The following is a 25,520-nucleotide window of genomic DNA, read 5'->3' as shown; positions in this document are numbered from 1 at the left end:
GGAAATCCAAATCCAAACTGCAGTGCACAGACTCTCCTATTCTGAAGGGGGTCCCTCCTCAGGAGTTGGAAAGTGTTTGGATTCTCATGAAGCATTTATGTTCTGTTGCCTTTCTCTCTCTAGAAAAGTTCAAAACCAGAAGCAAGTATCAATGGGCTGTCCGGAGATGAAGGCACATGGCCTGAGATGGGAGAACAGTCAACGTCTTCTTTTATCAGGAGGACCGCCACGCCCACCCTGCCCCGGCTGGGCCCAGTGGGCAGCGGGCATCTTCCTCACAGCTTCCAGCCAGGCCCGCCTCTGGGCACAAACCAAGGACTTTCACTTTGTTCAAGGCAAATGCCAGTGGCAACTACCAAGTGCTTCACCGGTATTAAAAAACGCCCTTTGTTTGAAATGAGGGTATTTCATCTGAAAGAGGAGCACGCAAGTCCCACGAGGTGGGTAAAATTAGCCCGGGCGAGGCTGACTCCCCTAAGGAGAGCCCTGTCGGGCAGCACAGAGCTCTGCTGGGGGCCAAACCTGAGACTGCAGCCTTCCTGCCTTCAGCAAGGACAACGGAGTATCGTTCCACTGCCTTTTGGGTGCCCCCGGGGAGCAGACTGCCAGAGATTGGAGCTGTGGCAAGATCTGAGCACGTGGGATCCCAGGGACAGAGGAGGGACCAGTCGACACCCTTCTCCCCTCGTCCCTGTGACTGATCTAATCCAAACCGCCATCGCCTCTCCTCCGGGGATGGCCTCCACTCCCATTCCTACAGCCACAGCACAGGGTCCAAAACGTTCACCAGAGGGGCCTCGCCCTTGCTAAGCTCCCTCCAATGGCTTTGAGCCGTTTTAGATCCAGGACATTCACACTTCTTCCCGCAGCAGCGTCTGTGACCTCTGTCTATCCCGCCCCCGCCCCTCTTTCCCCTTGCCATATTGGCCATATTGGTCTTTCTGAATCTCTAGCAACTCAGTGTCGCAGCAAAGCATATGCGTTTGCTGTTCCCTCTGCCTTTGATGCCTTTCCCTTGGTCTTCATGATTCTCCCTACTCAGCTCAGTTCAAACGTCACCTCCTCAGGATGCACAGGGAACACACTTCCTAAAACCTATTACTTTCTATCATATCACCCCTTTTATTTGAAATATAAAATTGTTTTAAAACTGGGGTATAGCAGGTGCAGTGGTTTTAAATATATGCCCACAAATTCTTTGCTACTACTCCTTTTAAGGAGTAAAGCTTCATTCCTCTGCCCCTTGAGTGTGGGCAGGACCCAGTGACTTGGTGCTAACATAGAATCCACTAGAAGCAACGGGTAGGACTCTGGAGAGTAAGTCCTAGGAGGCGAGGCACCGTGGACTCCTCCCCGACTGCTCTCTTCAATCTCATTTTGGGGAAAGCTGGTTGACACGTCATGAGGACACTATGGCATGCGGGAGGGAACCGAGCTCTCCTGGCAATAACCAGCACTATCTTGCCAGGTAGCTGTGAGGAGCCGCCCCCCCACTGCCCCGGCAGCCCTTCTGCAACTTTATGAAAGACCCTGATCCAGAGGCACCCAGCTGAGTCTGTTCCTAACTCACAGGGACCCCGTGAGATAATAACGCTCATTGTTTATTGCTGCTAAGTTTTGTGGCAACTTGACGTACAGCCGTAGATAATGAGCATAACGTGCTGGCCTTGAGTGTGCACACAGCTCACAGGTAGAGCTGCATGTATTTTCCCCTAAGGGTACACCCACCCAGATCAAGACACAAAGAGTTCCAGCTCCTACAGGCTCCCTTGGCCCCTCCTGATCCAATCCCCTCCCCCAAATAACCATTATTTGGACCCCGATTCCCACAGATCGCTTTTGGCTGTTCCTGAACTTTACATAAAGGGGATCCTACACTATAGTCTCTCTTGTGTTGGCCTTTACTTAGTCCATAGCATCTCTGACGTCCCCCGCCGTAGCATAAACCGCCGGGCATAAAGCCCCGGTTCTTTTTCCTTGCCGGGTAGTATTCCAGTCTGCCCCATCGCCCTGCTTTCTTTTCCCCGCAGCACCGTCACTCTCTGAGCTTGCTGACCACTGGCCCTATAGAAGATGAGCTCCTAGAAGGAGGCTGGCTCTTTATCTGACCTACCTGCTCCCTGCTGTATCTTTAGCATCTAGGGCAGTGTTGTCCACACAGCAGGTGGCTAATGAATATCTGTTCAATTATTAACAAAGTGGACTCCCTCCTCGGAATCTCTCCCACCTTGTAACCCCCCAAGGGGGGCAGCCAGCGACTTCTGAGTTTCCAGGCAAAGGAGAAAAGCTCAAATTGCTCACACATCTCGGTCTGTGCACTAATTGTATTTGGCAACTGGTGGGCAGATCCTGATCGGATTTGACTCTCCTCCAGCGCTTGTGGGAATGTCGAAGTAGTGACAATAACAACAACAGTAACACACACACAGCTTTGTGAGGCCGTCTTCCCTGGCACTACATAGCACCTATTATGATGAGCTCATCGGGACAAAATGTTTTCCCTGGCGAGACCTGCCACCAGCCTGCCTTTCTGAGACCAGCACGCGAGGAGCCGTTACGTTAACACGTCAAGAGAGACACGAGGGATTAAATTTGATACAATATTCTGTGTCGCCAGATATATTCAAAATATTTGTATGAACGTGTAATCAATATAAAACATCATTAAGGAGGTGGTTTACATTTTTAAATACTAAGTGCTTGAAATTGAGTGTCTATTTCGTAATGACAGCTCTTCAGACCAGCCACATTTCAGGCACTCAGCAGCCACAGGTGGCTTGTGGCTGCCGAACCAGGCAGCACAGCTCGAGCTTGGGTGTGTGTGTGTACACACATATGTCCTGGTGTGTCAACAGCTCACAATACAAATTCGCTACAATCTAATTTAAAGGATGCTAATTTAAAGGAGCACTTACTGTGTGCCAGGTACTAAGTGTTTCACATGCATTAACCTAATTAATTATCTGAACAGCTTTATGAGGGAGGAGCCACCATTCTACCCCTTTCACCGAGCAGATAACGGAGGCTTAGAGAGGTCACATGACCGCCCCACTTCACGCAGCTTCTATAGGGCAGAGCTGGGATTTGAACCCAGGGGGACTGGCTCCACAGCCGGCCCCCTTAACCACCACGCTGACTGCCTCGCGGGGACTTCTGGTGATGGTCGGGGCCAGGGCTCTGGACCCACGGGTGACAAAGCTGGGTGTCAGAGAGACGCGGGGCCTCGTCCCGATGGCACCGGTGGCCCGAGGCAGTGCTGAAGCCTGAACCCAGGCTGTGGGCTCCGAGGCCAGAGCCTGCCGCTCTTCGGGCTGGGTCCTGTCTCTACTGAGCCCCTGGAAGGGAGAAGGACAGATTCACGTGGGAATGGCCCTCCGTGGCTGTGTAGCCACATGGTCCCCAGGACCCCAGGAGCCACAGATCGTATTTTGAAGTCACGCAGGGCAGCCGCCCCTGCGTCACCAGAGCAAGGTGCTCCTACCGCTGGCGTGGGAGTGTCCCCTCGGGGCGGTGAGAGCCGTGGGTGGCAGGAGCCAGGAAGGCCCCGCGTGACTGTCAGGGCAAGACCGCACACTGGAGCTGACCCACGGATTCCAGGATTCCCACCGTTGGATTAGTGTGATTATTGTACGTAATGTATGTACGTAATGATTAGAGATCATTAGATGATCTCTAATTCATCTGCGCGCCCGTTCATTCCCGACTCTTCAACGAATGCCTCCAGCGTGCCTGAAAGTCTGCTCCAGGGACCAACCCCAACGCGGTCCCTGCCCTCCCCGAGCCGACAAGCAGGCGTACAAGACGCTGCGGAACACGTCTCTAATTACGAGAGAGACCAGTGGGGAGCGGGTAGGAACTGGGCGGCTGGTCAGGAAAACCTTTTCTGAGGAGGGGGCATCTCGGCTGAGCGGAGGGGCTGGCCAAGAAGAAAGTGGCGGGACGGTATCTAGAGAGAAGGAACGCCTGCCGGGGCCCTACGGGCCTCCGGCTTCCACTTGAGCTATGGCTGCCTCATCTGCAAACTGGAGATGAGACCAAAAATCCCCCGGAGGGTGTAGTGAGGCTCACTACAGTGTGAGGTGACTGAAGCCTACGGTGTTCCAGACACTGTCCAAGCCCCTCATTTCATTCTCTCCAGTCCCTAAAAGGCAGCTTCTATTCTATCGCCCGAGGCTCAGAGATGGGGAGTGGTTTTCCCAAGGTCACACAGCAGATAAGCAGCAGCCCCAGATTCAGAACCTGGGCAGACTGGCTTCAGAGCCCACACTTGTAACTACTACTGTCAGCACCTGGGGCAGGCCAAGGGGGAGCTGGGTGGCTGTGGGGCCATGTTGGCGCCTGGGAGACGAGTCTGTAGTAAAGGCGGGAGCTCCCCAGGGAGGGTGGCAGGGCCAGACCACGAACTCTGGAAGGGCAAGGGCTCGCCTCTCCTCCCCGCCATCAAATCCCCCAGGTCCATCACACAGGAAGTGCCCGACAACTGTGTGTGTGACTTCTTCCCTCGCGCTGCACGAAGAGACCAGTGAAGGGTAGAAACAAGATCTGGACGGTGGCACACCTCAGCCAAAGCTGGTGGTGACTCCTAACAGCAAGGAAGAAAATGTACCGGCCATCTTGTGCTCGCTTCCTCTCAGGCCCCCGGCCCTGTCGCTCCCCTCCCGGCACATTCACCTCCTCACCGCTCCTCAGCTTACCAGGGCCTCCCCACCCCAGGGCCTTTCAACTACACTCCCCAGGACCCCTCACTTGCACATGTATCTGACTGGTGTCTTTTACTGTTCCAGCTCTTTCTATCCCTTCGTTAAGGGTCATCTTCTTCCCTAACCACACCATAGAAATCAAGCCCGGTCCACCGCAGACACGTTCCTGGCCTCGATCCTGCTCCTGTTTTTCTCTGTGGCCCCGTAAGACCCTGCCTATTCATTTACTGTCCGTCTACTCCCAACAGAAAGTCAGCTCCATGAGGGGAGGGATTTTTGTCTGTCCTGTTCACTGCTGTGGCATCGAGCCTAGAACACTGCCTGGCACACAGCAGGGCCTCAGTGAGTATCTGTAAAAGGGAGAGAGGGAAGGAGGTCAGCCGGGAGGAGCAGGGGCGAGCAACCTGAAGGCCAGATGGCCTCAAAGGTTGTTTCTTACGATTTTTAGGTTGACAGAGACTTGACCCCAATTACCTGCAGAGAAGAGGCAGTTTAGAGGGAGGAGGAGAAGAAACAGGACAGGAAAGATAAAGGAGAGTGAGCAAGAAGGAAAACGTGAGAAAGAACTCAGGCGAGGGGACTCCTCCGGGGCCTCCCTTTCTTGTCCTGAACACAAACTTAGAATGCCACAAGTCTGGGGTGAGAAAAGGAAGGTAAACTTCTATCCACAAGGGTTTCGAAGTTTGGCCCATCTTAGGAGAGACCTTTCGGCTTCTTGACCCCTGTGGGAAATCAGGAGGCTCAGAGCAGGGCTCCAACCCTGAGGGAAGCCTGGCTGTGGTCCCCACAGCAAAGGGTCCCCCCAGCAGGCAGACGCTGGGACAGGAAATCCCTCTAGAGGGCAGTGTGGCAGGGGGCGCAGGCCGGACAGGCTTTGGGCACTCTTTGTCCTTGGACCTCCTTCCTGAGGGGCTCCCACCTTGTGACTGTAAAGCAAACCACGTCCCGCGAGGCCTGTGATTTCCCAGCACAGCGCCGGCCCCGGCAGGCGGCCCCGCGCTCAGACACAGAGGCCCGTCTCGGACCAAACACAACACGATGAGCTGGTGGCCATGACAGCGTCGGGACAACCGTGACTTTCCTTTCTAGGGGCTGACAACAGCTTCAGCCTGTCTCTGTCCGTGTGTCCTCCTGGTATTTCTGTCTCACTCTCTCCAGACATCAATGGCTTAGATAAGAAGATTCTTCTAAATGGCTCAGCTAGTTGAGAAGATTCTCATCCGGAAGATGCTCTTTGAAGTTGTGCATTTTTCAGGCTCTCGTGACTAATTGCCTTTGCTACAAATTCTTGGAAATGAGCTCTTGTCCAGGGCCAAATAAGTATCCCTTCTGCTTCATCTCATATGACTGGAGGTCTCTGCCCCTTCCCCGGGTAGAGTTTTCTCCTCCTGTGGCTGCTCTGTGCCAACCCCAACCCCCGTCAAGCCTGTGGAGCCAGGAAGGAGTGGTTGACGGTTTCCCGACTCGTGGCCACAGGGGCTGAAATTGCCCCCATGTCCTTATGACAGCTTTGTCCCTGATTCCAACGCCACCAACCGAGGATCTACTACATGTTCCACGTTTATATTCATGTCTGTACTTAAGCCCATGCAAAGAATTACTTTTATTTTAGTTAACACCTTATTGATTTGTACTGCTAGGTAAATGGAGGCTGGGAGAGGTTAAATAACTTGACGAAGGTCATCGAAATTAGTTCCTGGGGGAGCCTGGGTGGCTCAGTTGGTTGAACATCCAACTCTTGATTTCGGCTCAGGTCATGATCTCACAGTTCGTGGGTTCGAGCCCCACATCAGGCTCTGTTGACAGTGTGGAGCCTGCTTGGGATTCTCTCTCTCTCTCTCTCTCTCTCTCTCTCTCTCTCCCTCTCTGCCCCTCCCCCACTCACGCTTGTGCTTGCTCTCTCTCTCTCTCTCAAAATAAATAAACTTAAAAAAAAAAAAAAAGGAATTGGTTCCTGTTCTACCTGTTTCCACCAAGGGGCTAAGGGCCGATTCTTGGATCTACAGGCAAACCAGAGGAGTGCTTAGTTTTCATTATAAAGGTGGGATGTGGGAAGATGGCCACAGGAGGTTGGATGGGGATTTTAAGGAGGGATCTAAGCACCGTGAACCATTAGGCATAGGGTGTTGTAGAAACAAATGCTCCACTGGAGGATCTCAAAGTATCCTTCTCATTCCTTCTTTCCCAAAGGGCTAGAGTTGAAGGAACCACAGACCATCACCACCTGGCAGCCAGACAAGAGGAGGACTGAGAAACAAGCAAAGAACCGAAGTCAGAGCCCAAGCATCAGGAAGGCTCTGGGCCCTGCTGGGTGGCCGTGTGATGCAGGGAGTCAGAATTGCACCACATGCCCTGGTGCAGACACCGACCTGCTGCATGCCACCTCACAGGTCCCTCGGCGACTTGAGGCCTCTGGGGCACCTCTCCCCATGCGCTGGTGACTCCAGTCTCTACTAATATCGCAGGGGTGTCCTGAGGCTTAGGCGACATTCTCTTGAGAGCCACACTTTAAGCACTCATCAGGAAAGGATAAGAAAGCCCAGGCTTTGTTGTTAATTATTCCAGTAGCTCCTTACTAACCTCAAGTTAGTTTGCTCAAGTGGCTTCTGCTATTCCCTGGTGGTCTGGCTGGTTCTCTGCCCAGGGCCCGCCTAACACCACTCCCTGTCTATGCTTCTAATCCTCTCATGGCTTTGGAGTCCAAAGATGTGGGTCTTGGGTGTGGTTCCAGCAATCACCTGACCCTGGTGACTCACCTAGTCTCCAGCTCCTTATCTGTAAAATGGGATGAATCGCCATCCCCAGCCAGGCTCACTGAGGTGTGTGAGGCTCCAAGGAGCTGAGGTTTGCAGACTCTGTGGGGTGTGGGTAGGTGACAGGTGAACGCTGCTCTGATGTTTCATTTTTTTCCTGAACGTCCCTACGTTCGTCCCAGACCCTCTGACGCTATAAGATGAAAAGATACCACATATACTCTCAGGATCCCTGGAACTTGTAGCTTATCGAGTAACCATTACCACTCCTCCTAAGATCCAACCAGTAAGTGGAAAGACACATAAACATTCATGCTTCCTGCACGACTGCCTCACACGGAGGTCTTCTCTCCTCCTGAGCAGGATTGTGTGTTTAATTACAGTGAGTAACTATATTTGCTTTGCAGAACTGTTTATACCCAAAGCTATGAAAGATGTAATAAAAAGAAAAATCTATGCTTTTAAAGTACTTCGAAAGCTAATTTTACTTTCTCTATTTTCTGAAGCATCCCCGCAGGCCAGCTTCCCCTCCCAATTCCTCCAGAGGCCCATCAGCCTATACTACCCCCCGCAGGCGGGACAGACCCCCGTCCCTCCAAGGAGAGCTGCTTCCCTGCCCAAGAAAACCAACCCAGCCAGAATGAATCATATCATCCTTGATGCCCCTATCAGGAAGAGAGAGGGTAGGTCTCCAGCCAGTAGACCCACAAGGGACAAGGTATGACAGTCGTCATTACCCTCTCTAGGGCCCTAGAAGCTACGGTGTGAGAAGGGCAGAGGGAGAGAGGCACCAGGAATCCATTCCCTTGGCACAGATGGGGACACTGAGGCCTATGGAAGGAAGGGATTTTCCCAAGGCCACTGACAGGTGGTTTAAGATCAGAACTAGGGTGCTAGGTGCCACCTCCTGTCGCTCTGGCTTCGAGAAGCGTGACGGCCTTTGAAAGATCTATAGGACTGGCCCACGGAAGGGGCTTTGGGGGAGCAAGCAAGCCTGTGACCGAGCCAGGCTGGGTCCTTCCCCAAGATCGTGCAGTGGGGGCTCCCACACCAGGGTCGAGAAGGCAGGAGGTTCTGCCCAACTCTGGGGAGGGGAGGGGGTCTCTGAGCTTCCAGGAGTGGAACTGAGATTCAGGTAGGAAGGACGGGGCTCAGCGTGCAATGGGAGTGGCAGGAGGAGAGGCCGGAGAACCAAAGCCTCTGCAGGTCTTCAAAGCATCGCTGTCCCCTCCTCCCCCCACCCAACCCCCGCCTAAGAGTTCAGAAGGGCACATACCAGAATGTCCAGGCAGGCGGCCTTCAGCAGGGTGATTTGGTCTGCAATGGTCAAGCCGGTGAAGCCGGGCAGACGTTTAGCAAACTCCACAATCTTAATAATGCACTTGGTGGCCAATTCACTGAATTTGTCCCAGAGGCCCAGGTCCAGTCGGACTCGATGGTCAGCACTGGAGTTCTAAGAGGGAAGGAAAAAACACTGTCAGGGAAGTTTCTGGAAAGCTCAACAGAAGGCAAGGAATGCAGCATATTTCCGATTAACGCACTGATGTTTCAGTCTTGACCAGGGAGCTTCCTGTTGGGGTGGCTGCGTTTGGCTAGGATTCTTTTTCAAATGCTCAATACCGTATCCCTGCCCCAACGGATCATCAAATGACAGATACAGAAATGAAAAAATAAGTAAAGTGAATTAGGAATGAGCTAAGAAGTGAACGAATGATGGAATAAAGATGCACCATTTCCGAACCCTGATGAATTACGGGCTCGAGGCATTGACCAAAGAGGCAATCCGTCGTGGAATCACACACCCGCCATCTATGAAACAGTCACGCCAGCATCCGAGTGGACCTCTCCACGGAACTGCAGGAAACCCAGGAGGCAGAGGAATGTGCTAAGTTCCACCATGTGGGATGCGACTGTCACCACCCAGAATGCTAGAGACTCTGTCAAAGCAACGAATCGGTTTCTTCAACAAATACGTTGCGAGGGGATCAAAAGAAACGGAAAGAGAAAGCTGCAGACTAGAAGCAACGCGACTGAGGCGCCGGTGGACCGGCAAATGCGCAAATCACGGCACACCCGCTCTGGCCTGCGGGAACAACAAAGGGAGCACCCACACGGCCCGCAAGCACAGATGAGCCTCAGAAGCAACAGGCCAGGTGAAGAAGGCAGACACAAAAACCTGCACGCAGACGGAGTCCACTTGCAGGACATTCTGAGAACAGCAGCACTATAAGGGAGAGAGAAGACCACTGGGGTCCAGGGGCTAGGTAGCGACAGAGGCACAGGAGGGGACTAAAAAAAAAAAAACCAAAAACCAAAAAACAAACAAGGAGGCTTATCAATTGTAACGCATAGACCTTAGCTGAATTCTGATTCAAATAAGCTACACACACGGACACCCATCGCAAGAATGGGAATGTGAGATCTCACTATGAGATGCTACTTGCGATGCGTGAGATGCTACTTTCATGTAACGAAAACACGGCTGCTACGCTTTTGTTGGTGGCAGTTCTCCCCGCCGCCCCCCCCCCCCCGAGAACATTAACATATTCACAGGCCAAAGAACATATTCGTAACTGACTTCTGGATAACATAGAGCGGGGAGACAGCGTGATGAGGGCTGGGAGTTGAAGTAAGATAGGCTGGGGAGTGATCACAGCGTTTGTTACTCGAGTCTCTCCAACTTCCGCATTGCGTCCGCAGGTTTTCGTAATAAAGAGGTAAGAAAGGGACGGTGTGAATTAAAACAAAATGCTACACTGACAACAGCAGAGCACAGACTCTCTAGCGGACGTCAGTGCTGTGACGGTCACATGCACGCTTCCCCGGGTGCCCTGGGTCCCACCGCCAGGCTGGGCTCTCGGGACACGCTCGCTCGGTGCTAGGACACAGCTCCCTGAGGGGAGCCCCAGGAGGGCACAGCTGCTCCTTCTGGGAGGGACCGGCCTTCTCACCCCCTCCCCCAGCAGCTTTCATTCTGGACCCCGAGGCCCAGGTTCCTGGGGGAGCCGCAGAAGAAATCAGGGGGAAGCCCTCCTCTCATCCCCCTACGGGAAGATTAGATTTCAGTCCGACTCCGGGCACCTACTGGCCGGATTCCTCCATCTATTCGAATACTCCTTCCTTCACTCATGCATTCGCCTTCCTCTCTTGCTCCCACCCTCTGTTCCACCAATGCTTCCTGATCCACCTTCAGGCTGCCAGGGGCCGGGGTGTAACTGTTGAGCACACCCGACGTGCACCCTCCCCTGGTGAGCTGACAGCGGGGCAGGGAAAGCGCCCGGTGCTCTGGGGACGTGCCACACGGCAGGAGCCATCCAGGCGGGCCCCGGGCTCCGAACCTCGCCCAATCCCACGGTCACCGGCCAAGGAGGGGCTGGCTGTTCTCTGAGTCATCCTAAGACAGGGAAAGCCCTTTCAGAGAGGAGAGCTAACTTGTCCACGAGGGGCCTGAAGTGGCTCCCAGGTCTACCTGATCCCCGACAGGCGAGCCCTCTGGAAGCGACGCCTCAATCTTCCCGGGGGTAAGGAGGGACAGCCGCCCTCCAAGGCTGCAGGGAGACGCGCAGGGTCCCGGAGGCGCAGGCGGTGCCTGGTGTGTCCCGGGGGGTTTGGTCAGCGTTGGACCCCTTTCCTCAGCAGTGCCAACTGCCAACGGCACTGCCGGAGGGTTCAGACAGCGTCAATGACCGTCTTCTCCTCTGTCCTCTGGAGCAGAGGTAGCATGGCCAGCCAAGTCCCCGTACTGGTTCCCACTCCATGGCCCATTACGAGCCTCAACCTGGCTTTCCTCGTTTAGCCAGTAAGGAGGATGCTCGGAGGACACACAGGCAACAGAACGCCACTAAGGATTTGCCGGAAATTACTGAAGGTCTCAGCTTCTGCTTAGGACCGCACTAACACACACCCAAGAAAGCGGTTGGTTGGTTTTCTTCTACTTTTCCTTCTCTAATCTCCAGAACAGAATCTCCTGCCTGGATCACTGCAACAGCCTCCTCCCTGGCTTCCCCCATTCCACTCTGGCTGCCTTATAGTCTATTCTGATCAAAGGAATGAAAGGGATCCCTTGAAAACAAAAGTCAAAGCAAGTCAATGTACTACTCCGAACCTCCACTGCTTTCTCGTTTCATCCCAAGAGCCAAAGTCATGTCACCGGCCTGCAAGGCCTCCTCATATCCGGGCCCTGCTCTCCGACCTCCCGTCCACCCACTATTCTTCAGCTCACTCCACCCAGCCTCACAGCTCTCTTGCTTGCCCTGAACAGGTGGGCATATGCCTGCCTCTGGGTCTTTGCACTGGGTGTTCCATCCCCCCGGACTGCTGTTCCCTCAGCTACCCACATGATGCACTCCCTCCTTCCTCCAAGTATTTGATCAAATATGTCACTCTCTCTTGAGCCCCACTCCGGCCTCCTCCACTGAAAACTACGGGACCCCCCACCTGGCACTCCGTGCCCCCCACCCTGCTCAAAGTTTACTGTGCTTGTCTCCTGACACACTGGCCTTCACTTACGTACGCGGGGTCTCCCTGTCCCATTTCACGCTGCTTTGTCCTCAGTGTCTACAGCACTGCCCGGTACACGGCAGACAGAGGCTCAGTAAGTATGTGTTAAATGAACCAGCGAGGCATGAAGTTCCCCAAATCCTTGCTAGTTTCACGTCTTGGCAAGACCAGAATTCTGAGGATGGGGCTCTCCGGGCGGGGGTCTAGGCCTGGTCACGAGGCCGCCGCTGCCTCCGGACGCAGAACTGAACCACCCCGATGGACGGGGAGGCCCCCTGGGCCTGGCGTTCAGGCCTCGGACAAATGTCAACAGTTCAGAGAAGGGTGCCGTGCACCCCAATCTTGGGTTCCTCACCTCTGTGAAAATCAGCCCAGAGTGTCAACAAAGGGAGCTTTCGTTTTTAATGCTGGGGGTGGGGGTGGGGACGCCTCAGAAGGCCTCCAAAAGGTGGCCGCCAGCGTTACCTTCCGCAACACCCCCCGGCAGAAAGTGGGCGCGCATCCTCCAGATTGATTTCATTCCTTCCTCAAGGACCTTGGTGGAGCACAGTACACTCAGGGGAACACAACAGCAAGACGTGAGGCCATTGGGGCTGTAATTAAATTTAATAGGCAGTTTATCCCGTTTGTAGGAAGATGACACGGAAGAGAGGGACAGAGAGGCGAGCTTGCGGCAGGCGATCATTTGACAACAGAGTATCCATCTGGAAAAAAAGCCATTGCCCCGACCCAGCGAGTGTGAACGCAGCCTTCATCAGCATCATATGAGCTTACTTCACCACACTCTGGGCTGAGGGAGAGAAGCCTGTCGTACCTTCTATTAAAAATAATGCACCGCCGTCTTAATGGCATGTAAATCTAACTCACTATTATGCAAACTGAAGGGAAGAGGCAGTTAATAAAACACAAAATAACCTGGTGTTTTATTATACTGGTTGCTCGATTCATAGGCATGAGGTTTAAAATGGCTTATATATTATCTGCCAGCTGCAGCAAATGGAGAGCCCTGCTTGTTTGAGTCGGTAAGGAAGGCGGTTACGGGGAGCACGGAGGGAAGTGTGGGTTTTCCGCGGCACTTCCGAAAAGGGGGGGGGGTGGGGGGGGAGAAGGAGAGAGTGAGAAGCTGGGGTGGTGGGGGAGGCCCTTGCTAACAGCTAAGGAGAAGCTCGGCCGAGACCAAGGGGGGAAGGCAGGCCTTCCTCCAACTCTCGCCCCCGGACCCCCATGTCCTCCCTCTCCCTCCCCCACTCCTCCTCAGTGGGGGGAAGCCCGTCTCCAGGTGGGAGCCCCAGCCTGCCTTCCCAGAATGCTGTGCAGCGGGGACCCTACGGAGGGGCCACCCTAGGGCCATATTTAGCAGCAGCAAAGCCCAACCCCGCCATGAAATCCAATTATACGGCCTTTTTTGTCACGCAGAGGGATCCCTGTCCCGATTGCCACTGCTTGCAGAATGAGACCCATGAACGGGGACGGAATCACCAGTGACTTAAAGTCCTGTTTGTGGCAGCTCTCGGATACTGAGGCGGCTCAGACAGGCTGCGTGTTGCTCCTTTTTTAGCCAAGGAGGAGATGCAAACTCTTCCAAATAATAAACAGGTAAGTCTCCCAGGGAACGCTGGGCACATCTGCTAGGGTGCCCGCCCCCCCCGGCCCGCCCCTTTCCCTAGGCCTGAATCTGCCCGTCGACCACGGGACAGGCTGATGCCCAAGCTGTATTGGCAGGACGCTGTCTTCCACACTCCAGGGCACATGGCCCAATGTCCCACCCAACAGCCCCCAGAGGCAGGTGCGGTTCCCAGAGCTTCACAAACAGCTCCCTCTCCTCCTCCCCGCACCCTCATCCGGTGGGAGCTGTTCGTCCCATGTGGCTGGGGCAGAGGCCCAGAGAAGTCAACTCACTTGTGCAAGGCGCCCAGCCGTCAGGCGGAGGGCACAGGGGCCTCACGAGGCAGTGTTGGCAGTCCCTGCCGTCACGCCACTTCGCCCACCCCCTCGCTCCGGGGCCACCTCGTATTCTGCTCCTGGCCTGACCTTGCTGTCTTCTAGAGACTGCTACTGCACTTGCCATCTCCCTCCTGGCTGGAGGTGCTGGATGCTCCCAGCGGGTGGCTGAAAGATCCGTGGCATCATTATAAGGAAAGCATTCTGTGCCAGGCCAACATCTCTCTGTGGTCAGCAAACACGCATCTAGGCGCTAGGTCGACACGGCCTTAGGAATGTAGCAGCTGGGGGGTGTCCGTCAGTGGGAGGAGGGAAACACAGAGGCCCTGAGCACACATTTTGCATTCTCCTTAGACCCGGACGCTTCCAACAGGTGGGGAGAGGCAGCTTGGCAGCCATCCAGCAACCAGGCGAGGGAGCAGCCCCTGGGTAGCCAGGGCTCTGAGTAACGGGCCGTGGGCAGTAACAAGGGTCTCGAACCCAGGACCTCCCCAAGAGCTTCTTGGAAGTCTGCCTCGAAGCAAGCATGATATCCCTGAAGGTAATGTTTTAGGGCTGTTCCTGCACCCTCCCTGCCTAAGATTCTGGGACCAACACATGAGGTGCCCCTGGACGGCTGCAGCCCCTTCACGGCTGGGGATCTTAGAGATTCGGGGGGGACCGTGGCGGAGTGTTGGGGTATAGCCTTCGGAATATACCAGAGTATGAATCAGTGATCCAGAGGACGTCCAGGAGATGCGAGATTTTGGGGTGGTCTCAGCTACTCTGAAAGGCCACTCATGGCTTCTGGAACTCCGGGCACACAGCTGAGAATGAACCAAAGCTCTGCCCTGCTTACCTGCCAAAGCGTTCCGGCCAGGCACGGGACAGCCGGGGCTCACCCTCTTGGCTTGCTTCTCCTGTCTAGAAACCCCACTGGGCTCTCTGTTGCCAGTGCTCACATACCTTATTCCAGCTCACAAAGTCCCCGCCAGCTAGCCCTGACCGATCTCCTTCGGCTCTGCATCCAGTCCTCTCTTTGCCAAACGCCTGGCCCTGCTCATGCTGTTCCCTTGACCGGAAATGTCTTTTCCTTTCCCCACCGCGCGGTAAGATCCAGGGAAATGTAGCACAGTGCCTAGAGGGCATTTTTCATTAAAAGCCAAAGACTCGTGACGTGTACTGCCAGAGGTTTCTAAAAGCTCACAAAACATGTGACAACATTTGATTTTCAGCCAGACTTCACAGAAGAGCAGACCGCACGGAAGGGTGAATGTCCAGGCGCTCCAATTCCGCACTCAGCAGGTGTTTTGGGTTGAATTGTGTCCCCCTCCCCGCAAAGATATGTCGAGGTCCTAACACCAGTAACTTCAGAATGTGACCTTATTTGGAAATGGGGTCTCCACGCAGGTTATCAACTTAAAAATGAGGTCACTGGGTCAGACTCAATCTAGTCTGACCAGTGATAATGGGAAATGCAGACAGAGATAGATGTGCACGGACGTGAAGACAGAGGATTGGAGTAATGCTTCTACAAGCCGAGGAGTGCCAAGGATTGCCCTCAACAGCAGAAGCTGTAAGAGGCAAGGAAGGATTCTTCCCTAGAGCCGCCAGAGAGAGCATGGCCCTTCTGACATCTTAATATTGGACTTCCAGCTTCCAGAGCTGTGAGACAATAAATTTCTGTTGGCTTAGGCCACCCAGTTTGTGGTACTTTGTTATGGAGGCCCTAGGAGACGAATACAGTAGGGATACAGTCAATGCGTGTCAGAAAATGAAAGCACGGTGTACGTGACACAGACAGGGCAGGTATGTTTACTGGCAGAAAACAGGCTCACAAAAGATAAGAGCTCGTTCAAGGTCAGACAACTGGGAGGTGGCAGAGTGGAGATTAGAACTCGGGCCTCGAGATGCCCCCATCTCCCCCCACTGCCCCCACCATGCATCTCTCCTGGTCGGGGTGGGGGGGGGGGGAGGCTGATCTCCTGAGCGTCAGGTCCTGCTTCTTGGGCTGATCCCAGGGTTAGTTTTCTAGAATGAAGGCCAAGTCTGCAAATGGCCGGAACCGCTTACAATACCCTTCCTTTTCTAAAGCACTCGTTTCCTGGGGAGTCTTTCGGAGCTTTGTTTAATGTTTCGGTTAGTGGCCACTTTTCTGAGTCGATCAAGGGCTCCTTAGATCTCCACAGCTCAACCTCACGAGCCCCGCGGAGGGCAGCTTATTTCCACACGGCGTTCATCACCCGATCCAGAGGAGACATGCCCATTTCGCACCTCTCTCCGCCAGAACCTGCACTGGGTGCTCTGGAGCAGCTGTTTCACTAGCCTTCCCAGCAATCCCGTGAGGCGGGCACCGTGCAAATCCGATTCTGCAGAGGAGGGGGCCGAGGCTCCTCTGGTGGATCATGCACAGGCAAGACCGTAGGTCTACGAAGCCCGAAAACCCAAATGACACAGTTGCTGGAGTTGGACCTATGGAAACAGAGGGAATATCCTCAGAGCTAGGATGCTTCCTCTGGTTTGCTTCTTCATTCTGTTTTGGAGACTCCTCTATAAATAGCCCCTGCCCTATTTTCCACCTTTCCCTTGGGATCCCCCTCCCGCTCCTCCTGGTTTTGGAGAGGTTAGGAATCTTCCCAAGGAGACTAGTTCTGAAGCTTGGAGGTCAGAGCCCTGCCCGGGCCGGGTGTGGAGGGCGGGGGTGGGGGGACATATGTTCCTGCCTCCCCACCCATGTCTGCTGCTTCCTCGGGCCTGACCATTTGTCCCAAATCTACCCTAATTCGAGAAGAAAAAGGAACTACTCTTTCAAAGGTCTGTCGGTGGGTGGCTAGCTGCCTTTTTAATTCCTCTCTGCCCACTTATTCCAAAGGCATCTGACAGGGATGCCAGGCTAGTGAAGATGGCAGGAAGTTTCCTCGCAGTGGAAGCAACTGCCTGTCTAAAAAAAGCTCTTTATAAAAAAAAAAAAAAAAAAAGCTCAACTCGGAACTAAGAGCTTGCCGAGAATGTGTTATGGCTGCTGTTATTTATTTATATCCCCACCTACTTCCAGAAAGGATCTGAAGCTGCTTACAATAAAAACTGAGCTAGATCTGTGTACGGAGAGTAGAAATAAAGAGAAAAGCCAGATGAGAGGCTGTATCTGAGCAGACTTGATTCCACAAATGGGCAGCGTGCTTCTGGAAGGAGGTCGGCTGCCCTACGTGTGGTTAAGTTCCCTCGGAGAGGGAAAACAGGTGTATTTCCACTTTCCCTGTTGGATCCAAAAGAGGTGTAGAAAGTCCCCACAAAGTGCTTAGGATGAGGGGAACGGACGGTGTCTCACCAAAGAGAGATGGATGGGGAGGGGTCCTGGAGGCCGTCAGGGAAGCTCCCTGCCTTGGGCCTTTCAAAAGCGGACCCCGAGACTAGGATCTGAACGCAAGCAGCTTACTGGGAAAAGGTCTCAGGAAGCACTGGGGGGGAGGGGAAGGGGAAAGAGGTCCAGGAAGACCATCCCTGTGGGCACGTGGGCTCCTCTTGCTGGGAAGCCCTGGGAAATGGTTTAGAGAATACCTAAGGGGTCTCTTCCCCAGGGGCAAGGAAGCTACAGCTTCACCCACCAGCTTCTACTTGTTCTTGGGTGGGGCATTAGTGCCCCACGTGAGCCAAGCAGCTCCAGTAGCCAGAGCAAGCCTTCAAGGAGGGTCACGCTTGCAGTGTGAGCCCTGGGACAGGGCTGGGGCCCTGCCAGCCCCTGCTGCGCTCTCTGGGAAGGCTGGGCAGGCAGCCTCACTAGCCTGGACACAGGGAGAACCAGACCTGTGGTATAAAGAGAATCCAAAAGGAGAGGCTACCGGGTTTGGAGGGAGGCCCGGGGTAAGGGAAGGTTGTAGAGGCCGAGGCCGACCAGAATCCTGGGCCGGCTTTTGGGGTGGGAAGGAGCTATGCCGACTATCAGAGGGAGGTCTGTCCCGAAGGAGCATTTTGGTCCCAGGCCCTTTAGGAAGCCAGGCCACACCAGGGCATGTGTTCTAGGCAGAGGCAATGCTACACCTTGTGTTTGCCCAGCCTTCCCCCAGAGTAGAGTGGACGCCATTTCATCGGGTTACCAGGTGAGTCAGGGCCTGGGGGACGGCCTAGACCACACTAAGGGATCCCGCCTGGGCCAGAAGGGAGAGACCACTAATATCGTAGCAAATGATCCCGGATATTGTCAGAAAATGTCTCTCACCTCATGACCTGGCTCCAAAGTCTCCACTTCCAGAAAGCCCTCCCTACTTTGGCTGTTCTCTTTTACTCTGTCTTTTCCGGAGCTCACGGTGTATTTATTCCTTGAGAACAGGTACCCCCTCTCACCTAGATGCCCAGTGGTTCCTCCTTCCATTCTACCTTGCCATCCGCCCTCTTCATATATCCTGTGTATGGCATGGTTAAAAGGGCTGTCCCTGGACTCAGGCTGTTCACGGTCAAGTCCCACTTATTGGCTATGAGACCCGGGGAAAGTAAATTAGCTTTCTCATCTCAGTTTACTCATCTGCAATATGGAAGCAAACATACCCACTTCACAATGTCCCCATAAGGAGTCAAAGATTTAATATTTATTTAGCACGGTCCCTGGTACATAGTAAATGCTCAATAAATATTAGCCGTAGTAATAATGGCGATAACAATAAAGGCTCCTGATGACAAATGTCTATTCTTTTCCATTATTTACAAACTAAAATACAAATTCCTGAGCGTTCAAGGTTCTGCAAGGCTATTTCTTTCTCACTTCCCGGTCCCTCCCAATTTAGTCTTGCCCTTCCCCTCACCTCCTTCTGTCCTTTCCCTGGGCCCATCCTCAGTTGATTTCCTGTCTGCTGAGGTCAGGATGCGTGCACCTTGATACTAAGCCCCAGACAGTGCCTGGGAGTATTTCTAAAAGGAATAGGTGATACTCTCCTTGGCACCGGTAATGAATCACCTTGCTTCTCCGTAGTGCCAGAAACACCTGGCATGGGACCAGGTGCCCAGAGCATCAGTTCACACACAGCGAATGGATACGTGGTGGCTGTGGCTTCTGCCACATCACTGTTTTTTTACGGGTCCCATTGCTGAAGCTTTTCAGGAAGTACTGAATTTTTCTAACCCTTTTATATCATCCCCATTCCACAGAAGGGAAAAATGAGGCCGAGAGAAGTTAATAACTTGCACATGGTCACATGGCCGATCGGTGGCTGAGCAGGAGTGAAGCCACGTTCATCTGGTTCGAGCGTCCTTGCTCTTGATGAGTCACCCTGCGCCACCTCTTGGTCCACGGGCCTACTTTGCCTCTCGGTTTAAAAGAGAAGCTCCTTTACGGCGTCCGGCCCTGTCCTGCAATGGGTCTGCTCTGGGCTAGGACGCCGTTCCCCAAGCTCGGTGGGGGCCTGTCCGCTGAATCAGGTCCTTCCCTGGGCCCGGTTCGGTGGGTGAAGCACACCAAACGTCTCTCCTCCTTGACACCAAGGGCCTGGGTGGGCCCCCGAGTCCTCCTGGGTCTTGCTACTCAGAGTCTGGCTCACGGCCTCTGCCAGGCAGAGCGTGGTCTGCAGCCGCGCCTGAAACGCCCCCGCGGCCCCCATCGCGACGCTGAACCTGTTGGATCGGAACCTGCCCGTCAGCAAGACAGCCAGGTGCCTCAGAAGTGAGCACGCTGAGGTCTGGGGAGCACCGCTCTGGGTCCGTCCGGCGCCCCCGGAGCCAGGCTTCGGTGTGGCCCCGCCTAACTGCGGCCACCCGCCGGGCAGCCGCGCGCGCACCCGAGAAGCCGCCCGACGCGTTCTCGGACTGATCTCAGGGCAAACCCTCTGCGCCTGCTTCCGGTTACCATTCCCGTTTTACAGAAAAAGCGGTGACGGCCCCCTCGAAGGCACGCCCGCAAGCTCCCCAAAGCGGCCCCGCAGCCCCTGCGCTCACTGTTCCTGGTCTTTCTGCATCACCGTTTCCTCTTTACGTTCGGGACCTTTCATGCTCTTCTCTTCCCGGCGCGCCAGTCACCCAAGCAGCAAAGGCTATAACTGGGTTTAAAAAAATTTCTTTGAATGTTTCTTGATTTCTCAGGTGGGCGGAGGGGCAGAGAGAGAGAGGAAAAGAGAGAATCCCAAGCAGACTCCACACTGTCAGCACCGAGCCCGATGTGGCGCTCGAACTCACAACCGTGAGATCATGACCTGAACCGGAATCCAAAGTCGGCCTCTTCCCCGACTGGGCCACCCAGGTGCCGCAGATAATTGGATTTCTAAAAAATACATTTACCAGCATCTTAGGCAAGCAACGTAAGCTACTTAAGGAGGCCAGAACAGCATTCTAGTTATATTCATTCATTCGTTCGCTCATTCACTCATTCATTCAACAAATAACTTATTGAGTGCCTATTACATGCCATGTGCTGGGAATTGGTCTCAGTGGACATAATACACGCAAAAACCAGCTTAAAAAAATGGAAGTAGCTCATGGGTCTTCAGTGACATATACGTCACCCACCCTTGATCCCACATCCTCCCCCTCCTGCCTTGTCTTCATGTCTACACGCAGTGAGAGCCATTTCTGGCACAGCTCTGGGAGCGCAGGGGGCGCTCCTGCCTCCCCGGGGAGGAGTCACGCCTGTGCTTTCCCCAGCCCTGGCTTAGGGGGCTGACACCCTCTCTCAAGCCAGACCGTGGCCCGGGGAGGGCCCCATAACGTTGGTTGGACTTCACAGCTGCAGGTAGGTTTTTAAAAGATGGCCCCGTGCCCCCTCTATGTGCCCCCCCCCCGGGCTCTGTACAGGCGTCTGTCATGACGGCTGCAACACCTCACCGGTTTCCCGTGTCTCCTTCACCAGGCTGTGCGTCCCCTCGAGGAGCGACCTTATCTTGGTCACTCATGTCGCCAGTGCCTTGCACACGGCCTGCACACAGTAAGTGCTCAGTCTGTGTTTCCTGGGCACACGCATGCTTGTGTGACTGGATGGGAGGAAACACCCAGCCTTCTCAGTGACTGTGCCAAGGCCACCACACGAAGGGAGGCGGCCACTGCGTAGCCCCACGCCGTCCACCTACATGGTCTGGCCTGAATCTGGGTGGACGTGCCCTCCAGGGCAAGGGGAGAGGGAAGGAGGGAGCCAACACGCATGCAAGGGCCTGCACCTACCCTCCCGGCAGCCTCGGGCGGAAGCGTCTCTTACCGTGGTGTATTTACCCAGCTGGCAGAGTGACGGGAAGGTTTCCTGGTGAGCTTTCCGGATCTTCTCTGTGAGATCGTCCAGCTCAGCCGTCATCTCATAGCTTTCCGTGCATTCCTGCTTCGAAGGCTCCTTCTTTTTCTTGTTCCTATCATTCCTGACAGCTGGAAATGAGAGAGAAGGCAAACCAGGGGTCATTAACGGCCGGGCCTGTGCTGCAAGCTTCCATCTCCTGACGCTGCCTGGACTCACTTGACACTTGGGACAGGAACAGTGGGGAAAGGTGCCATGAACACATCTCCCAAGAAGAGAGGCTTGGCGGCCAGAAGGGCCAGGCGGAGAGGAAGGTTTGTCTGCGTGTGCACCTGCCAAGTAATTCTTAAAGAGTTACTTTAAGGGTCGCCCAAAAGGCTGAGAGCCTCAGTTTGTTTGGACAGAACTTTCTATGTGGACTAGTCCTCAAAAGATGGATTTTTCCAAATGCCCCCCCATTCTCTCCCACCCAGTTCCAGAGGCTCCGAGGGAACCACTCAGGCCCGGGAGACACGTTGCTGAACCAAAAGCCTTCTTTTTGTTCACGAATCATGATTCGTGATTCCTAGCTAAGCCTTCTGGTTTGTTTTTGTTGTTGTTATTGTCTTTTAGTTTCCTGAATGAACGGACCCTTTTGAAGAGATTCATCTCAAAGGTGATGGGATGGTGATTTTTGTCCCTTCGTGCTTTTCTGCTTCCTAGACTTTTGGTATTCATCGCATAATCTTTTATGATTATTTGCAAATACTGTATTAATGTATTACACATTGTATACATCATATATAATATTTAAATGTTTATGATCACTTATTGTTAAAAAAAGTTATTTGAAAACAATAATCTATGCGTTGTGGGCCCCTGGCCTGAAAAACGATTGGTCCACTCATTTGCTTATTCATCTATAGCCGCTCCACTCTACATCTTGTCTGGCCCACTGACCCCTCGGCAGGTGCGGTCTTTGCCTCAGCACTTTCGCAGCTGAGCGCGACGCCAGGATGAGTCGAGTCCCAGGACCCGGGGCCGTGGAAACCCACGCTTCCCCTCGCACCACAGAGCTCTCAGATGACTTCAAACCCGAGTGTCACGCAAACCCTAGGATCTCCCGGGGAAGGGAAACGCAACCCAGGGAGGCCAACAGGTGAAACCAGACCGCGCGAGCCCCTCCGGGGCGTCCCCATTCCCCGGGGACCTGGGGGTGGCCAGGCTGGACACCACCTGGCCGTGTATGCCACCGCCATGATCTGCGAATCTGTGCTGCAAAATGACCCAGGTCATAATCCGATCTGCCCTAAGAGGATTTGGCTTGTGTTGCCTCCCTGAGAGCACCCGGGGTGATCTGAGAACTGGCAGCTCCCTGGGTCTACACGGTGAGGATCCCGAGGCCCCATATGGGGCAGACTGAAATGAAGGCCTGGGGAGCTGGGGAGCGCAGCAAGGCGGAAGGAAACAGATGGGGATGGGGAGGGAGTGCGTGAACGGTACTGAAGGATCCCAGTGTCTGTATAAGTCACTTACTCCTGACCTGGAGGGAGGGCAGCTGGGGCGAATATTCACATTTCTCGAGCATCTTAAGCATTGTACAGGGAACCATGTCCGCAGCATCTCCTTTAATCCCCTGATCAGGGAGGTGATCTTAAACTCATCTTACAGATGAAGAAACTGAGTGTCAGAGAGACTGAAGAATGTTTACACAGTTGACAAGTTCTCTCTTCGCTTGGACTCACTCGCTCTTAAGGGAGCGGACACGTTTGAGAAGAAAACAATACCTCTCCAGAGGATTTTCCTCCCCCAGGACTCTGAAATGACACTGTTCTTTGGCTCAGAACATTTCCAGATTAAGGTGAGTGGTAACGACAGTGTGAAGTAACTCAGCCTCAAATGTATTACTTTTCCGTGTAGACTGGCCAAGTGCCCAGACCATTCCTAGCAGGTGTGGGACGCAGGGGGAGGAGGACAGCATATGGTTTAAAGCAGTGAGAAAGCAAAGGATACGGTCAGCAAAGGAGGGACCGTGAGGAAGGGGGTAGCGCACGGCAGCCGAGACGCCCCCACGACGCTCCTCAAGGACGGAGTCTGGGTCTGCGAGGGGAGGCTAGGGCCTGACGCCTTGTGTGTGAGCACCACGGGCTCTCCATGCAGGCGAGCGGGCTTCCCTGACCCCTGCCCGTGACCCTCGTCATTTGCTAACACAAGAGCCCTACGTGAGCAGTGAGGGTCCTTCTAAAACAGAGCTCTAAGGGAAGCAGTCTGGCAGTCCCTCGAGAAGCTAGAGAGTTGCCACACGATCCAGCAATCCCATTCCTGGGTCCACCCAAGGGAACAGAAAAGAAGCGTTCATGCAAAACCTGTACACCAATGTTCACAGCAGCCCTTCCCGTAAACAGCCCCGCGGTGGAAACAACCCACATGTCCATCACCTGACGAATGGATAAACGGCCGTGGTGCATCCACACGGAATATCTTTGGCCACGAAGGAGTGAAGTACAGACCCACGTTACGACGTGGATGAACCCTGACAACGTTATGCTCCACGAAAGAAGCCAGTCACAGAAGGCCGCGTGTTGTGTGGTTCTATTTATACGAGACGTACAGAGAAAGCAAACCGGTAGGCAGGAGGCAGATCAGTGGTTGCCGAGGGCTGGGGCTCATGGAAGATCAGCACTGACTGCTAACGGGATTTTCTTTTTAGGGATATGTGAATGTTCTGGAATTAGGTAGTGGGAATGGCTGTACAACCTTGTGAATATACTACAAACCACTGAACCGCACACTTTAAAATGATGAATGCTACGCTCTGTGAATTATACCTTAAAATAAGGGAAAAAAAAAAAAACCCCAGCCCCCTGAGGGAGGCCACAAGTCACTGAACGCTACGAACTGCTGTGAGTGGAATCAGAGGCCAACATGGCGACCTGTGACCACCCAACACAGCAGTGACGGTAATGCCACTTTTTGATTGCTTAGCAAGGGCGAGCCACCGCCTTAAGCAATTCAAGAATTCTAGTTCACTGAATTCCACAGTGAACCGGGTGAGGTAGGCATTAAAATTCCATTTCTACACTCTCAGAAGCTTGAGGCCCAAGATCACCCTCTTTGAAAGTAGTCAAGCCAAGATTTCAGTGGAATATACACAAAAACAGAGGAACCACACACATAATTACCCATGATCGCATCCCCAGGCGAGTCTGTAGGACCTTGAGAAGGATCTGCGCTTCTCAGCATTCTGCTTCACCGTCCCCCAATCCACCCACAGCCCCCCGGACCATCACCTGGAAAACGCATGTGAGGAAAGACAGCCCTGGAGGTTACCTGGGAGGTGGTAGGGAGGGCACTCCGTGAGCTGCCCCCACGGATCATCTGTACCAAGCCCGAAAGTGAGAGGTGAGGTCAGGTGGGAAGGGGACCCTGGTGAGCTGTAGCAGGGCACCGAGTGGGGGCACACAGTTGGGTTGTGCAGACAGCACCCGCCATTTGCAAAAATAATAAGCCATGAAGCCAGAGCTCCATTTTCTGCGCTTTGAGGCCCAAACTCAGAGCACTCTTACCAGCCGACTGACTGCCAGGGGACCAATGTGTAACACCATAGGCTCCCTTCCAGACAGCTCCCTGCCCTCCCAAGGCGGAGTGCCCTTCCTACTGTCTTCATGACCGAAGGGCTACTGGGACTCTCGGGTACTCCTCTCCAACTGCAAGATGCAATGACCCGCTGGTAACGATGCTCCAGTCACGGAAAGGTTCATAAGCTGATGGAGATGTCTCGTAAACACATGGCTTCAACAACTGCTTTGCTCAATGGTTTTAAACTGCGGTGGATTGCAGATGTGGGATCTGGGCCACGCATGGGGATGGCTGCCAAGAGCCACCAGAGTCAAGGAGGCGATGCAGTACATGGGACGCCATGAGGGCTTGGGGACGGTGGCTTCGTCCAGCTTCGGGGGACTCGTGGTAAGCAGCATCTGGGGCAGTATGGGGCAGGGGGTGATACAGGTGCTGCAGGGGGCCAGGGACCTGGTACGGACACTGGCTTCATCATCGTCCCGGGGGATTCAGCCCCTCTCAGAGCTTCCCTGAAGGCAGCGGCGCCCTCCCAGAGGTGCACGGACGTCTGCTAGGTGGGACGGCCAGTCTACCATCAAGGCTCACATGGCCTGGCCGTACAGGAAGAAGAACTCAAGGCCCTTCCACGTGGAAATGGTGGGCCCAAACACTGAGGATCTGTGGGCTTTATCACGAGGTCCACGGCTGCAAGTGGCAGTGATGCTTCTCCAGAAGCCACATGGGAGCGGCCCCAAATGAACAGATGGGCTCATTTCTTCGTTTTCTGGCCATTCATTCATTCAAATGTTGTCTGAGCCTCTAGTAGGGACCATCTGCTGCAGGGAGGAAATAACAGTGGAGCCACGCAGATGGTTCCTGCTACCATGGAGCTCACTTACGGTGAGAGCC

The 25,520-nt window shown here is 54.0% G+C and overlaps 1 protein-coding gene across 4 annotated transcripts in view; it reads right to left on the bottom strand.

The window, feature by feature from the left end:
• The window catches only part of RARB (retinoic acid receptor beta), a 730,168-nt gene that overhangs the window by 7,381 nt on the left and 697,267 nt on the right, over positions 1 to 25,520 (bottom strand). For all 4 annotated transcript variants that reach the window (XM_043595539.1, XM_043595540.1, XM_043595541.1 and 1 more), the window contains 2 exons: positions 21,045 to 21,205; positions 8,730 to 8,906 (listed from right to left, as the gene is read on the bottom strand). In XM_043595539.1, coding sequence (XP_043451474.1) covers positions 8,730 to 8,906; positions 21,045 to 21,205 — 338 coding nt within the window. The remainder of the gene's footprint in view (positions 1 to 8,729; positions 8,907 to 21,044; positions 21,206 to 25,520) is intronic.

This window comes from Prionailurus bengalensis, chromosome C2 (genome assembly GCF_016509475.1).
Source record: "Prionailurus bengalensis isolate Pbe53 chromosome C2, Fcat_Pben_1.1_paternal_pri, whole genome shotgun sequence".
Classification (NCBI taxonomy): Eukaryota; Metazoa; Chordata; class Mammalia; order Carnivora; family Felidae; genus Prionailurus; species Prionailurus bengalensis.
This window is presented reverse-complemented; position numbering and strand designations above follow the sequence as displayed.